At 37.9% G+C, this 16,196-nt stretch overlaps 1 protein-coding gene and 1 long non-coding RNA gene across 3 annotated transcripts; both read left to right on the top strand.

Moving 5' to 3' along the window:
- Positions 1-786: 786 nt before the first annotated feature.
- LOC136566067 (uncharacterized) lies at positions 787-1,313 on the top strand. Its single transcript, XR_010784977.1, has 3 exons — positions 787-921; positions 1,002-1,082; positions 1,160-1,313. It is a non-coding gene; the product is annotated as an uncharacterized lncRNA (long non-coding RNA).
- Positions 1,314-1,851: 538 nt separating this feature from the next.
- Positions 1,852-5,386, top strand: LOC136565946 (uncharacterized). 2 transcript variants are annotated; one of them, XM_066564858.1, is made up of 8 exons: positions 1,852-2,242; positions 2,319-2,360; positions 2,452-2,495; positions 2,597-2,640; positions 2,722-2,762; positions 2,844-2,941; positions 4,255-4,381; positions 4,955-5,386. In XM_066564858.1, exons 1-8 carry the CDS (start codon positions 2,181-2,183, stop codon positions 4,968-4,970), a joined length of 474 nt encoding a protein of 157 aa, XP_066420955.1. In that variant the 5' UTR covers positions 1,852-2,180; the 3' UTR covers positions 4,971-5,386. The 2 variants fall into 2 exon arrangements, with proteins under 2 accessions (XP_066420955.1, XP_066420954.1); XM_066564857.1 differs by lacking the exon at positions 4,955-5,386 and having other exon boundaries at positions 2,844-2,920; positions 4,255-4,920.
- The last annotated feature ends 10,810 nt before the right edge of the window (positions 5,387-16,196 follow it).

Here is a 16,196-nt window from a genome sequence, read left to right as displayed (position 1 = left end):
GACAGCTCTGCCCCGCCGGGATCTATTATGGCGGACAAGGACTCGAAAGAACATGAGGGCAGGTAGAGGCTTCTGGCCGTAGGATTCTCGGGCATCCATCTTTGCAGTTCTTGGAATAAATCATTTGGTTAGCATCTTGTTCCTCCAGGTTTCTCTGAGCCTCATCAGCTCACCATCAGTCTCTCCTCGGTCATCTCATTTGGCATCTTCTCAGTCCTTGCAGTCATCCTTCTTGCCCAGAGATTTCTGTCCGTGTCGTGTCCCCGTCGTCTGTCACGTCCCGTCCTGTGTCACGGGTGTCTGCACACATTTGTGCCGGAGCTGCTCTGCCCTGCCGCATAGCCTGGTGCAATAGGACAAGCCCTGGGGAGTTGAAATTTGTAATGTGGGGTGTACTTGGAATCCAGATGCCATTCCTAGATTGACCTAAGGTGTTTGCAGCTTTTGAGTTATCCTGCAGGTGTTTGACATATGTTCTGACTTTCTTTCAGGTGCAGATGCATTGCACCCATGGCAGAGCCCCCATCCTGGGTGAGTGGGTTCCCACAAGCAGGTCAGTCACCATTTGTGTCTGCAGGGGAAGTGTCGAGGGTGACCCTGTTACAGCTCTGTTCTTTTTCTTTATTTTTAGGAAGTAAAGCTGGATCTCAGCAGTCAAGTTCAGGAGAGCAAGGTGATCAGGAGCATTTCTTGTTGCTGAGGTCTCAATTCCTGGGCCAAGTCTAAGTCTCCATTCTCTTTTTTGTGCCTTAGGCAATCCGCTCGGAGCCTGCCGAGCCCCAGTCACCAGCCGGCCGATGCACCAGGTTCCCTGCACGTGTGAGCCCTGTGGATGCGTTACAGGACCTGGTGATGAAGCCTTGATCTTTTCTATTTAAAGGTGCCATCCAGGTGACCTTGGGCACCTGCCAAGGAGTTGTGGTGAGTCGGGGAAGTAGGGAGGAGGAGCGAGGGTCCCCTCAGGTTTCAGCCATGCCAAATCACCTCATCTCTTAACCCAGGCACCCCCTGGGACGACGGCCTCGGTCTCCGAGCGTGCCCGAAGCGTGCGGCCCGAGCAGCTGAGTGTTCTTAGGAGAAGGGTGAGTAGCAGACTTGTGGGATTTTGGCCGAGGGGCTGCCAAGATCGGGCACTGATGTTTGGTTTTCTTTAATACAGCTGTCTAAGAGTCACCAGCCCGGTGCCAGCAGGACCTTCCCAGCTGACGAAGCGGCCTTTCTTCACACCCGAGACCGGCATCCCCAGCTGTGCGAGAGATAAGTAGAGGGCCACGACCCACAGAGGGGATGAAAGCAGGGTGCTGGGTCGGGAATTACTGGGAGGGGTTTTTCAGTCCGCTTTGGAGGTGGGGACGTCCATGAAGCGGCCCCTTAGGCCCCATAAAAGCAAAGCCTGACTTTGGATCACAGTGCTGAGGTGCGCAGGGCAGAGCAGTCCCGGTGTGTATCGTGTCACTTGTCTTTTGTGTATTATGTGTGTTTGCATATGTCATGTCCTTTACCTTAGGCTTTGGAGTGGCCTGTCAGAAACCCTGCCATCATTGTTAGCGTCTGCGATCTCTGCATTCCTTGGCGTGGCACCAATGCCATAGAACTTTGGACTCAGGAGCTCAGACAGGCATCAGACTCTCTTGTCTCTTTAGAAGCATCTGGTCAGATGTCTTTTCAGGTCTTGTTCTGAGCTGTGTGGACAGCTCTGCCCCGCCAGGATCCATTATGGCGGACGAGGACTCGAAAGAATGTGAGGGCAGGTAGAGGCTTCTGGCCGTAGGATTCTTGGGCATCCATCTTTGCAGTTCTTGGAATAAATCATTCGGTTAGCATCTTGTTCCTCCAGGTTTCTCTGAGCCTCATCAGCTCACCCTCGGTCTCCCCTCGGTCATCTCCTTTTGCATTCTCTCAGTCCTCGCAGCCATTTTCCTTGCCAGGAGATTTCTGTCCGTGTTGTGTCCCCGTTGTTTGTCACGTCCCGTCCTGTGTCACGGGTGTCTGCACACAATTGTGCCGGAGCTGCTCTGCCCTGCCGCATAGCCTGGTGCAATAGGAGAAGTCCCGGGGACTTGAAGTTTGTAATGTGGGGTGTAGTTGGACTCTAGGTGGGATTTGTAGATGGACACAGGATATCTGGAGCTCTTAAGTTATCCTGCAACAGTTTGACTCTTGTCCTAACTTTCTTTCAGATGCAGAAGGATAAAATCCAGGGCAGAGCCCCCATCCCAGGTGCGGGGATTGCCCCGAACAGGTCAGTCGCTGTTTGTTTCTGCAGAGGAAGCATAAATGGTGGCTGTTACAGCATTGTTCTTTGTCTCTCTTTTTAGGAGGTCAAGGCCGAGAGCAGCAGTCAAGGCCGAGTGGGCGAGGTGAGCATTGAGTAGCGTACAGAAGCAGTTGTTATTGCTGATGTCTCAGTTTTGGTGCAGCTCTAAGCATCTCCTCTTGTTTTTATTTTAGGTGGTCCACTTGCCATTTATCCTGGCCAAGCATGCCTATGCCAGGTGGGTGAGAGCTTAAGGTATCGGTGTGGCATCCTTGTCAGATTTGGGAGGTTGTGTTTTCACAGTATCTCAGCATGCTTTTCTGCTTTGTTTCATTGCAGGTGCTGTCGCTGCCCTAGGCACGCCCTGGATCAGAGGAGGGCAGGTGAGTCGGAGTTTAGGCAGGCTGACTCCTAGGTGAGCGTTACACAGCAGCCTGCTAAGCGTGTCCCTTTTCTCTTTGCAGGTCTCTTCTGGGCACCCTCCGGAGTCAAATCAAGATTTGAGGTGAGCCAGGGCAGCGGTGCGGAGGAGTCCCGGGAATTACTGTTGTTGAGGGCAATAGTCACGTTTTCTGTTTTGTCTTAGGTACCCTGAGGAGGCTCGTAGCCCAAGCTTGGAAATGGCAGCACCAAAGCACACACGGAGAGCATCTCCACGTCCATGTGCGACCGAGGATGGATTTTGTCCGTTCCTCTTCTAAAAGCTAAATGTCGGGGCCAGCTGTTGGGAGAAGGGGAATAGCCTTTACTCTCACAGGAGGCAATCAGATGTCAGCTTAGGGGAGAGGTCTGTAGGGGCGTGGGCTCTCTGGAAGCAAAGGGAGAGGGTTTCCCCTCAGCCTCGCCAGAGCCTTTGCCGGGCAGGGCAGTTCCGACCCATCTTCACATTTTCGTGTACGTTGCGTCGTCCGCCTCCCTCGACTCGACGTCGTCATGGATTTCCCCCGAGGAGCTCACCTTCACGTCCGGAGCTACGGCCACGGTCACCCGGCAGTCGGCTTCCTTCTCTAGGCTCGCCGAGCCTCTCGAGCATCCGCTTAAGTACTTTGGCACTAACTTGTTTTAATGAGTTACATTTCATCATCATGTGGTCTTGTCATAGGGCTTCCTTTCCTTTGGCATCATCAGCCTCTGGCTCACCTTGCACTAGGAATCTCGGGTCCCTACGGGGACAGTGCCAGGCAGTTGTCACTCGTCTCTGTGTTATGTCATCTGTGTCTATGTTATGTTGTCTGTGTCTGTGTTATGTAGTCTGTGTCCGTCGTCTTCCACGTCATAGGCCCTCATTACGTCTCGACGCTTATCGGCACTATTCCGTGCCACGTAGGCCATATTCTACTCGCGTTCCTTTCTGGATATCCCTTATTCCGGCATCTTTACATTTTTACTCTTTGAGACAGGAATGTCTCAAAGGGACAAGATGTTCTCATCCGTCTTCCTTCCCACTACCGGCTTTGGTAGTGCCTTTTTTTCCACGCCATTCTCTTGGACTTCCTGAGGGAGCGTCTTACACCCTCCTCACGTGACTGCAGGCGTTCCATAGGTTCCATCCTCCCGAGGGGTATAGGGCTCAAGAATTAATCTTCCAAAGAGCTATCTCAAGTCCTGGCTTATACTGTATGTACTTACATTGTTTATGCCTATGCTGGCTTATACTGTATGTACTTATACTGTATGTACTTACATTGCGTTTACCTATGTTGGCTCACACTCTATGTACTTACATTGTGTGTACCTATGCTGGCTTATATTGTATGGACTTACACTCCATGTACACTTGCACTGTATGCGTCTGCTTTTGTTGTGTGTACTCATGTTGTACCACTTAGCTCAGAGCTGCCCTGCCCTGGCACATAGTCACAGTTAGGTAGAACAGTTATAAAAACTTTACAGTTCATCTGTCTTTAATGGGGTTTTGGGTAGAAAATTTATTGGTCCAGAGCGGGGACAAGTCCTAGCTGTCAGCCACTCATCGACCGCTTCCTGTCGTCTCACAGGTCCCCGAGGCTGCCGATTTCCCCAGAATCTACCATTTGACGTCGAGGAGCGGCAGCCAGAAGAAGCGTGGAAGCGCGTTCTTCAGCGTCTCGAGGAAGAGCTGCAGGGAACGTTTAAATGGGAGGAGTGCGTGAGCGTGTGTGAGAGCACGTGCCTGTGTCTGTCTGCGTCTGCTTGTCTCTGCGTGTGTGAGCGCATGCTGACTGGATTTAACCTTGTGTGTATGACTTTTGCTTTTCAGGTTTTTCAACTCATTTGTAAATTTAGAGTAAAAAATCCCCAGCCGGGTTTACCCCCCCCACCCCCCCGGCTGTTTTTTTTTTCTTTTTTTTTTTCCCCTGGCTGGGTTTTTTTTCCCCGGTCCCGGTCGGTCAGCGAGGCGACGTTCATCGCCAAAGTTTGGGCACAGACCCTCCAGGGACCGGGTATTTCTTCAGGTAGGAGGAATTTTTGGAGGCTCCCGGGAACCACGTTCCCAAGGAGCAATGATTGCTGGGGTGTAATTTAGCAGTTGTGGTGAGAGGGATGGTGAGTTTGTGTGTAATTTGAAGGGGGTGTTAATGGTAGATGAGTGCTGTTTTTTGTGTGCTTTTGTTGTTTTGGGTGTCCTGTAACAATAAATCCACAAGTAATGAAAATAGAAAAAGGTTATCATCTTGTGTTAATGTGTGTGTTGTGTTGTATTGCTCTGTATTGCAGGGTGAGCACAGGGTGAACTCTCTCCTCCTTGCTGTGACACCTGGGCTGGCAGGGATGACACAGTGACCTCTGCCAGCCCATGCTGCCTGTGCCATCACCTGGCACTGACGTGTTTGATGAAAATCCTTTTGCTGGGTTTTTTCTCCTGAGAAGCCTCAGAACAGAAATGGAACCAATAACAATCTGCTGGCTGTGGAGTGTGGCCTGGAGATGGTTTAGCAACAGGGGCATCTTGGGTTGGTCTCCTGTGCATTGTTTCTACTTGATGACCAATCATGGTCCAGCGGTGTCGGGGCTGTGATCAGTCCCAGGTTTTTATTATTCATTCCTTTCCAGCTTTCTGATGTCTCCTTGCTCTTTTAGTGTAGTTCTAATATCTCATTTTCTTTTAATATAATAGAGATCATAAAATAATATTTCAGCCTTCTGAAAGGGGGAGTCAAGATTCTCATCTCCTCCCTTGTCCTGGAGGACCCTCAAACACCACCACAATCAGCGGCCGAGTGGGTTTGTGCGAGCCCCTCAGGAACCCTCGGCCGGTCCTGAGTCGGCAGCCCCGACACGGCTGAGAGCGGGGAGACACTCTCTGTGCCCCGAGGGTACTGAGGGCACCTGGGCTGGGGGGAGACGCTCTCTGTGCCCTGAGGGCACCTGGGCTGGGGGGAGACACTCTCTGTGTGTGCCCTGAGGGTGCTGAGGGCACCTGGGCTGGGGGGAGATACTCTCTGTGTGTGCCCCTAGGGTGCTGAGGGCACCTGGCCTGGTCGCCTTTGCAGCACAAGAGACACCAGAGACAGCGGTAGATGATAAAGGGCCGACTCTTAGCAGGGGTTAATGCAAGGTTTTATTAGGAGTCCCATAGGAGCTCCTGCACCTCAGGGGGCTCCTGCCGAGAGCCCCGGGAGATGTTCCAAGGTTACATTTTAAGGGAGGTGGAAACCGACAGTAGATAACACCCTACCAACCATTAAGTGACCCTAAGGGATGGATGCTGGGGGATAGACATATAGGACAGCGTATGGGGCAAGGCTTGGGGGGCTGACCCCTAGCCTCTGTCTAATCACTCGAGGACTTGGACCGAAACTTCTGGATGGAGGGAATGGGAGGCTGAGTGATTGACAGAGAGCCAGGGTGGGGGTTTGGGGATGATCTCATCCCGGGAGAGGGATAACACAGGTAAAAGGAGGGGGGTACAGTTTGGGATAAACCATTTGGGAAAAATATGAGGATACAAAACAAAATTACTTCAAAGTATTACAAAGTATAAAAATGCACTACGGCAGGTTTGGGCAGCACCAAATAAAATGTAATAAAATGCTTTAAAAATAGAAAAATTAAAAATAAAAATAAATAAAATAACAAAATTAATTAAAAATAAATAATAAAAAAAACCAAACTGTAAAGTGCTGTAAAGTGCCGTACAAGTTCCATAAAATGTAGTGCCATAATGCAACACCCTCAAACACCACCACAATCACCAGCTTAAATTGGTCTGGGCAGCACCAAATAAAATAAAATAAAAAGCTTTAAAAATAGAAAAATTAAAAATAAAAATTAAATAAAAAATAAAATTAAAAAAATAAATGCTTTAAAAATTAAAAATTAAGAGTAAAAATAAATAAAAAATAAAATTTAAAAAATCAAAAACTTTGAAAATAGAAAATTTTAAAAATAAAAATTAAATAAAAAACAAAATTAAAAAATAAATGCTTTAAAAATAGAAAAAATAAATATAAAAATTAAAAAAACCCCAAAATTAAAAAATAAATGCTTTAAAAATACAAAAATTAAAAATAGAAAAATAAATAAAAAACGAAATTAAAAAAATAAATTAAAAAAGAAATGAAGAAAAGAAATTAAAAATTTAAATTTAATAAAATATATTATTTAATTAAATAAAAATTTAACTAAAATTTAAAAAAGAAATTAAAAAAATAATAATTTAAAATTAAAAATTTAATTTAAATTTAATAAAATATATTATTTAATTAAATAAAAATTTAATTAAAAATTTAAAAAAGAAATTAAAAAAATAATAATTTAAAAATAGAAAACTTAAAAATAAAAAAATTAAAAATAAAATTGAAAAAATTAAAAGCTTTAAAAAAAGAAAAATTGAAAATAAAAACAAATAAAAAAAATTTTAAAAAGGTTAAAAAATAGAAAAATTAAAAATTAAATAAAAAAATTTTGAAAATCAAATAAATGCTTTTAAAATAGAAAAATTAAAAATAAACATTCAATAAAAAACAAAATTAAAAAATATAAATGCTTTAAAAATAAAAGAATTAAATATAAAAATAAATAAAAAATTAATAAAATAAAAAGCTTTTCAAATAGAAAAATTAAAAATAAAAACGAATTTAAAAAATTTTAAAAAGGCTTTAAAAATAGAAAATATAAAACTTAAATTAAAAAAATTTAAAAATCAAATAAATGCTTTAAAAATAGAAAAATAAACATTCAATAAAAAACAAAATTAAAAAATATAATAACTGCTTTAAAAATAAAAAAATGAAATATAAAAATTAAATAAAAATTAACAAAATAAAAATCTTTAAAAATAGAAAAATGAAAAATAAAAATAAAAAAAAATTAAAACAATAGTTTAAAAAGAGAAAAATTAAAAAAATTAAAAATAAAATTAAAAAAACCCTTTTATAATAGAAAATTAAAAATTAAATATAAATATTTAAAAAATAAAATAAATGCTTTAAAAATAAAAAAAATTAAATAAAAAAAATTTAAAAAATAAAAAGGTTTAAAAATAAAAATAAATAAAAAATAAAAAATACAAAGCCTTAAAAATAGAAAAATAAAAATTAAATAAAAAACAAAATTAAAAAAATAAATGCTTTAAAAAAAGAAAAATTAAATTTAAAAATTAAATTTAGAAAAAATTTAAAAATAAAATAAAAAGCTTTAAAAATAGGAAAATTAAAAATAAAAACAAATAAAAAATTTAAAAAATAAAATAAAAAGCTTTAAAAATAGAAAAATTTAAAAAACCCCAAAATTAATAAAATAAAATTAATTAAAAATACATGAAAAACAAAATAAAAACTCTAAAGTGCTGTAAAGTGCCGTAAAATTTCCATAATCGTCGTAAAACTGTCGTAAAGCGCGACTGTCGCAAAAGTGTCGTAAAAGGGGCCGTAAAGAGCGACTGTCGCAAAACTGTCGTAAAAGGCGCCGTAAAGCGCGACTGTCGTAAAAGGCGCCGTAAAGCGCGACTGTCACAAAAGTGTCGTAAAAGGTGCCGTAAAGCGCGACTGTCGCAAAACTGTCGTAAAAGGCGCCGTAAAGCGCGACTGTCGCAAAACTGTCGTAAAAGGCGCCGTAAAGCGCGACTGTCGTAAAAGGCGCCGTAAAGCGCGACTGTCGCAAAAGTGTCGTAAAAGGTGCCGTAAAGCGCGACTGTCGCAAAAGTGTCGTAAAAGGTGCCGTAAAGCGCGACTGTCGTAAAATGCCGTAAAGGTGCCGTAAAGCGTGACTGTCGCAAAAGTGTCGTAAAGGGGGCCGTAAAGCGCGACTGTCGTAAAATGCGGTAAAAGGTGCCGTAAAGCGCGACTGTCGTAAAAGGTGCGTTTTTTCGACAGTCGCGCTTTACGACACTACCTTTTATGGAACTTTTACGGTACTTTACAGTACTTTACGGATTTTATTTAGTTTTTAAATTATTTTTAATTAATTTTTTTTAAATTTAATTTTTATTTATTTTTTAAATTTTCCTATTTTTAAAGCTTTTTTAAATCTTTTTTTTTAGTTTTAATTTTTCTATTTTAAAGCATTTATTTTATTTTTTAATTTTCCTTTTTATTTAATTTTTAGTTTAAATTTTTATATTTTTAAAGCATTTAAAATTTTTTTTTATTTTTATTTTTTTCTTAATTTTCAGTTTTGAGTTTTTTATTTTTAAAGCTTTTTTCTTATTTTTGATTTAATTTTTATTTTTGATTTATCTATTTTTAAAGCTTTTTATTTTATTTTTAAATTTTTTTATTTAATTTTTGTTTTATTTTTTTAAAGCATTTGGTTTTTTTTAATTTTATTTTTTAGTTTTTAGTTTTCATTTTTTATTTATAAACTATTTATTTTATTTTGTAATTTTATTTTTTATTTCATATTTATTTTTCCTTATCTATTTTTAAAGCATTTATTTTATTTTTTTAGTTTTTATTTATTTTTAGATTTGATTTTTTTATTGATAAAACATTTATTTTATATTTTATTTTTTATTTAATTTTTATTTTTTATTTTTCTATTTTTAAAGCTTTTTATTTTATCTTTTAATTTTATTTTTTATTTAATTTTTTGTTTTAATTTTTTTATTTTTAAAGCACTTATTTTATTTTTTAATTTTATTTTTTATTTCATTTTTATTTTTTTTTCCATTTTTAAAGCTTTTTTTATTTTTAATTTTATTTTTTATTTAATTTTTTTTTTAGTTTTTTTATTTTTAAAGCATATATTTTATTTTTTTAATTTTATTTTTTATTTCATTTTTATTTTTTGCTTTTTCTATTTTTAAAGCTTTTTTATTTTTAATTTTATTTTTTATTTAATTTTTTGTTTTAATTTTTTTAATCATTTATTTTTTTAATTTTATTTTTTATTTTATTTTTATTTTTTGCTTTTTCTATTTTTAAAGCTTTTTTTTATTTTTAATTTTATTTTTTATTTAATTTTTTGTTTTAATTTTTTTAAAATCACTTATTTTTTTTAATTTTATTTTTATTTTACTTTTATTTTTTGCTTTTTCTATTTTTAAAGCTTTAAAAAAAATTTTATTATTTATTTAATTTTTAGTTTTGACTTTTTTATTTTTAAAGCTTTTTGAAATTTTTTAGCTAATTTTTATTTTTGATCTTTCTATTTTTAAAGCTTTTTTAAATTTTTTATTTAATTTTTTATTTCATTTTTAGTTTTAATTTTTTATTTTTATACTACTTATTTTATTTTTTCAATTTTATATTTTCTTTCATTTTTATGTTTTGCTTTTTCTATTTTTAAAGCATTTATTTTATTTTTTTAATTTTATTTTTTATTTAATTTTTAGTTTTGATTTTTTTATTTTTAAAGCATTTTTTTAATATTAATTTTTATTTTTGATCTTTCTATTTTTAAAGCTTTTAAAATTTTTTTTTAATTTTTAGTTTTAATTTTTTAATTTTTAAACTATTTATTTTATCTTTTTAATTTTATTTTTTATTTAATTTTTAATTTTTGCTTTTTCTATTTTTAAAGCTTTTATTTTATTTTTTTAATTTTCCTTTTTATTTAATTTTTAGTTTTGATTTTTTTTTTTAACATTTTTTTATTTTTTATTTTTTATTTAATTTTTATTTTTGATCTTTCTATTTTTAAAGCGCTTTTTATTTTTTATTTAATTTTTAGTTTTAATTTTTTTATTTTTAAACATTTATTTTATTTTTTAATTTTATTTTTTATTTATTTTTAGTTTTGATTTTTCTATTTTTAAAGCATTTCTTTTATTTTTTAATTTTTTTTCTTTTCATTTTTAGTTTTAATTTTTTATTTTTAAACTATTTATTTTATTTTTTAAATTTTCCTTTTTATTTAATTTTTAGTTTTGATTTTTTTATTTTTAAAACATTTTTTATTTTTTATTTAATTTTTATTTTTGATCTTTCTATTTTTAAAGCTCTTTTTATTTTTTATTTAATTTTTAGTTTTAATTTTTTTATTTTCAAACATTTATTTTATTTTTTAATTTTATTTTTTATTTATTTTTAGTTTTGATTTTTCTATTTTTAAAGCATTTCTTTTATTTTTTAATTTCATTTTTATTTCATTTTTAGTTTTAATTTTTCTATTTTTAAAGCATTTCTTTTATTTTTTAAATTTTTTTTTTAATTTTTAGTTTTAATTTTTCTGTTTTTAAAGCTTTTTATTTTTTAAATTTTCTAATTTTTTTTTATTTTCCCAGTTTTAAAGCATTTATTTTATTTTTTTTTATTTTTTATTTAATTTTTATTTTTAATTTTTCTATTTTTAAAGATTTTTTTTTTCTTTTATTTGGTGCTGCCCAGACCAACTCACGCTGGTGATTGTGGTGGTGTTTGAGGGTCTTGCAGTTACCCCGATTAATAGGTAGAGATGATGTTCGGAGGCCACAGTGTTACAGGTAGGGGTTAAACTGTTTTTTAGGGTCTTTCAGGTGATTTTTCAGGGATTTTTAGGGATATTTCAGGTTTTTTTTTTCAGGAGTTTTTTAGGAATTCTCTGGAAATGTTTAGGATACCTTTAGGGTTTTTTCAATAATTTTTAGGGTGTTTTAATGACTGTTTTACCCGGCGCCCCAGCCACCCAAGGCATCCCATGCCAGCGCCGCGGTGCTCCAGCCCAGGCTCCCATCAGCGCCCCCCGTGGTCGCTTCCCCTCTCCTGCCGCCGCCGCCGCATGGCGGGCCGAGCCGCGCCTTCCCCACCGCACCCTCCCGCTTCAGAGCTGCTGGATGGCGCAGCTCTGCTGCCTCCTGCAACCACGGACGTCCCGGCGTTCCCTTCCACGCCCGCAGCCGCAGCCCCGTTCCCGTAGCTCCGCTGCCTCCCGCACGCCCCGTCCTGCCCGCCGCCATGATGACTGCCCGCACTGCGGTAGTGACAGAACCTACGCATGCGCAGTTGCTACAACCCCAGCACCAGCGATATCACTCCATGCCGACTCATCGAACCACAGCGCTGCTTCCGGGATCAGCCGCACGCATGCACAGTTCTATCTCCACGGCCCCACCGCCAACCCCCACTGCGTTCACCACAGCTTTGGTACAGCCCGGTCCCGGTTCCGAGCCGCTGCGTGCCGCTGTCCGGCCACAGCCGGCATCCCTGTGCCCTGTCACGCCACTTCTGCCACCACTGCGTCTATACACGGCACCACAGCAGGCGAAAACTGCAGCGCCTTGCACGTATCCTTCTGCGTCTCTACTTCTGCCAGGCACCGAGAGATCCCTCTGCAGCGCGTAACCCTGAGCAACCGATACCTGGTGTGCCTCTGCGTTTTCGCCTTCCACACTCCTAGCACCCAGTGGGACTACTTTGTGTCACGATTCGTCTGCACAGCCACATCCATGCACACAAACCATGCGACGAGGAGGAGGAGGAGGAGGTTGGAATATGACAGCTGCTTTAATAAATACAGGACAGAGAATTATTTTGCCCCTGCAAATGCCAGCCCTTTGATCCCAATACAAAAGAATTTTGAAAAAGAACTGTTCCCAAATAGCTCCAGAGTCCCTTCAGTGTTTGGGACAGATTTCTCGACCCAAAATGAGACAGTAAACCCTGAAAATTTGCCAGCATTAATGCCAAAATTAGAAAACTCACAAAAATCTTTTGATAATTTTCACCTGACTGGTGTGAAAAACGCCAATCACTTGCTTTTAAAATTTTTGAAAGTTTAATAGTAATAAAATGGTTATAAAAATAGTCATACAATTAGAGTAATAATAATTTGGACAATTTGAATTAGGACAATATGAGACAACAAAAACAAAGAGTTATGGACATCGGGGTACCTTTTTCTGGGCAGCATGAGCCCGAAAAAGGACCCCTGTTAACAAAGGATTAACCCTTAAAAGCAATAGCCTGTTGCATAGTCATACACTTCGTACATGGTGCATAAATTCCATTCAAACACAGGATTCTGTCTGCTCATCATCCACTTCTTCCTTCTAATCCTAACAGCGCTTTGGAGGCGGGAACAAGTTTGTTTCTTCTGATAAGAGGGCAATAAATTCTTTTTCTCTGAAAGATCCAGGTGTCCGGTGGCCGCTATCTTGCTGCAAGTCCTTTCTTTAAAAAAAGTATCTTACATAGCATAGTTTCTATTTTAACAGTTTTTGTAACCTATACTTAACACACTACTTAAGAGAATTAATACAGCATTACTTTCTAACACAACACATATAATATTCATTTTATTATTTCCAAAAAGCCAATCATAAAATACACGCATTTTTCACAATCCCCACTCTTATTCTTTGTAAATCCTTTGGCTTGAGCAATATTTCTTATCTACTTGCATCTTCTGGACTATGCGGGCAAAATAAAACAGGGGATTACACAAGGAAGAAATATAAAAATAGTTGCAACACATAAAATGAAAGATCTTAATTTCTTCTAATACATTACCCTACCAGCTAGGTTTTAACATTGTTTTCTAATTTTTGGACCGGTACCTGGGTTATTACATACATATGTATTTTTTTCTTCTTTGATTTCTTTTGCTTTTTCTAGAATGACTTTTCTGTGGTCATCAATTTTCAACAATTTGATATATTAAACTTTCCAAAAAACACCCCCTTCTTTGGCCAATAAATAGTGTAAAGCCAACCTATTCTGATACCCTACAGTTTTTGTTTGGCTTAGCTGACTTGATATTAACTCCAATGCCTGGGCAGCTCCATTTGCTATCATTTCTATAACTGCTTGGAGTCTTGTAATACGACTCAATAGATAATTTGGGGTCAATACAGAGTTAAGTTGCTGTGCTGGTTTTACCTTTTCCTTTATTATTTGTTTTTTTACCAAATCTCGAACCGTATCTTCAAGATTAAATGTAAAACAAATCCATCTCTCTCCTTTTGGACATTCAATTCCAAATCTATTACCACTTTTTCCTAAGTTTCTTGTAATCCAATAATTTACTCCATTTTGCTTACAGGTTCTTAATTTGGATGGGTTATAACAGTGGCTGTTGACATAGGTGTGTGTAATTAAAGAGGAACTTTGGTTTCTTTCCACGTGATGCCTTCTGCAGCATTTGTGACACAATCTTGCTGGTATACCGAAAGGGAAAAGAGAACAAATGAGTGCCAGAAACAGGAATAACAGAGGTCCAGTATGCCTTATACTCCCACCTCCCAGGCCTGTGAGGTTGCAACCCACAGCAGGTGTATTTGATCTTCTCGGTGGCAAAATACAGAGGCCAATCTGCACTTGCCCTCTATTTCCTTGTCACTTTCTCTTAACTAATTTCCAGGCAAATTGGTTTGGACACCCTTTAACTGTGGTCTTTTACGGTTCTTCAGGTATCTCTCATTCACCAGGCACTAATAATTCCCATCCACAAAACTAAGTTATTACTTTAACACTTTTTGCAATAAAAGCATACATTTTGTGAACTTCAATACTAATTATTCTCACAATTCAAGCATTTACTTATAACCCAGCTAGCATGTCCAGTATTGGAATGAATCAAATAAAGTTTACTGATGGAAATGGTAATTCCCCTTCTCCCCTGTACAATTCTCAGGCTTAGGTCAGAACACAAAAACAGTCTTGATCCTTCTATCTGGAGTATTCCTCCCCTAAGGAGATGTTTTATTCAGGCAGTGCTTGAAACCAGTGGTATAAGCATTGTCTTACTTCTGAATTCAGTGTTATTCTTTGTACATTTCTTGGATCATTTGGCTTTTCCCAAACTATTACCACTCAGTCCCCATTGGAAAGTCAGTTTGGTATCACTCGGTTTAAATGTGATAGTCCTTTGATTCTGCTGGCATGAATTCACCCTCTTTCCGTGATTCTGATTGTTGCTTCGGTAATACCTGGATAGGACTTCTTAATAGCATAGTAATAAAAGTAAGATAATACTGCATTAACTTTTACCATTCACTTTTCTTCCAAACTTTCTGGGTTTAGCTAAAAGCTTTTTCCACAGCAGCCTCCTCTTCTTCTATCCAGCTGTGCTAATAGCTGCAGAGGCAAATTCTTCTTTTTGTGAGTTACAGATAGTTAAATAAGAAAAGCTAGACCAATTTTAACACGAGATGTATCACATCTATTGCTTTTTGCATTTTGGGCAGCATTTAATTGTTTTAGCCTTACAAACCCATTCTTTGGGAAAAAAACAAAAAAACATCTTTTTACCAGCAAACAAAACACACAAAAGAAAAGACCAAAAACTTTTTGGGCAGCATTTAATTGTTTTAGCCTTACAAACCCATTCTTCAGGAAAAAAAAACAAAAAACAAAAAAATTCTTTTTAACAGCAATCAAAACACACAAAAGAAAAGACCAAAAACCTTCTTACTTAAGAAAAACAACCCACTTTGTGAGGTTTGGAGAGTCAGCAATCTCTGCTTTGATTTTATCTTTTAGTGCTAGCCCCCTCCCGCTCTTTTCACGGCCTTGCTGTCAATGCCGTGCTGCCACTTGGCTGCGGGGCCGGAGCAGGGGAGAGCAGCCAGGGGCATGGGGACCCTGGGGGCAGCCTTGGGTCCCTTTTGCCCTCTCTCTCTCTTTCTCTTTCCTTCTCTCTCTCGGCCCACTTACCGGGGCCGACGCTGCCATCCTCGACTCGGGACCCCGGCAGCCTGGGAGCCCCCCCGGCAGTTCCGCCACGGAGCCAGCCTGCTCCTGGCTGGCAAACCCGTGTGTCCTCTGCTGCCAGCACCGCCACCGGGTCACCTCCATGGATCGGTGCCTGCCGCAGCCTCCGAGACCCCACCGCTCCTAGGGAGCGGTCAGACACCTCCCAACCTTGACAACCCCAAACCTGGCGTCCCCAGGTGCTCCTGACATTCTTTTCCTTTCTCTAGTCAACTTCTCCTCTTTTCCCTTCAAGGAGAGCCCGTTCTGCTAAACCCATTCTGGACCTCAGTTCGGCATTGAATAACCTCCTAACAACCGTGTGTTGAGACACTTCCCTGCCTTTCATGCAAAAAAAACCGCATTCACACTTCTGCTCTCTTCTAGCACCAAGATGTCATCACTTCACATTCTAACATCTCCGAGTTTGCTAACCACCTCCCTACTTCAACTTCTCTTTCTTCTTACCTGTTTTTTTTGATTCAACACACCTCAGATGGTATGAAGTGAACCTAACTCAATTACTTCCAAAAGTAAGCTTACAACTTTCTTTTACTAGGATTGCAGTAGCTGTTAAATACCTACTGGCTAGCTGTGGCTTACTGAGTCTAACATCTTTGATATATAAGCTACTAGATATTTTTTTATTCTTCCTTAGTCTTGAATTAAAATTTTATGAGCTACTCCATTTACTGTATTTATGTATAAATGATAAATGACTTTTCTAACAAAGGTAAGCTTAAAGCTGGTACTTAGGCTAGTTTTAACTTAAGTCTTTTAATTTAACAATATCTTCTTTGGTCTGTTTTATATCATCTCCTTCTGTCCGTTTTTTTCATACACAAATTTTGCTACTTGTGCGTACCCCTCAATCTATAATATTTCCATCATCTAGGTAATTTTCTGAT

Source organism: Molothrus aeneus, chromosome 23 (assembly GCF_037042795.1).
Source record: "Molothrus aeneus isolate 106 chromosome 23, BPBGC_Maene_1.0, whole genome shotgun sequence".
Lineage (NCBI taxonomy): Eukaryota > Metazoa > Chordata > Aves > Passeriformes > Icteridae > Molothrus > Molothrus aeneus.
Note: the sequence above shows the minus strand (reverse complement) of the source record. Positions and strands in the feature narration are given on the sequence as shown.

Bases quoted from the DNA above. Each gene is read 5' to 3' on its own strand.
- LOC136565946 (XM_066564857.1), top strand. From the start codon at position 2,181: ATGCAGAAGGATAAAATCCAGGGCAGAGCCCCCATCCCAGGTGCGGGG. The intron at 2,496-2,596 runs GTGGGTGAGAGC...GTTTCATTGCAG, and splicing joins GCCAAGCATGCCTATGCCAG to GTGCTGTCGCTGCCCTAGGC. The intron at 2,921-4,254 runs GTGCGACCGAGG...GTCGTCTCACAG, and splicing joins GAGAGCATCTCCACGTCCAT to GTCCCCGAGGCTGCCGATTT.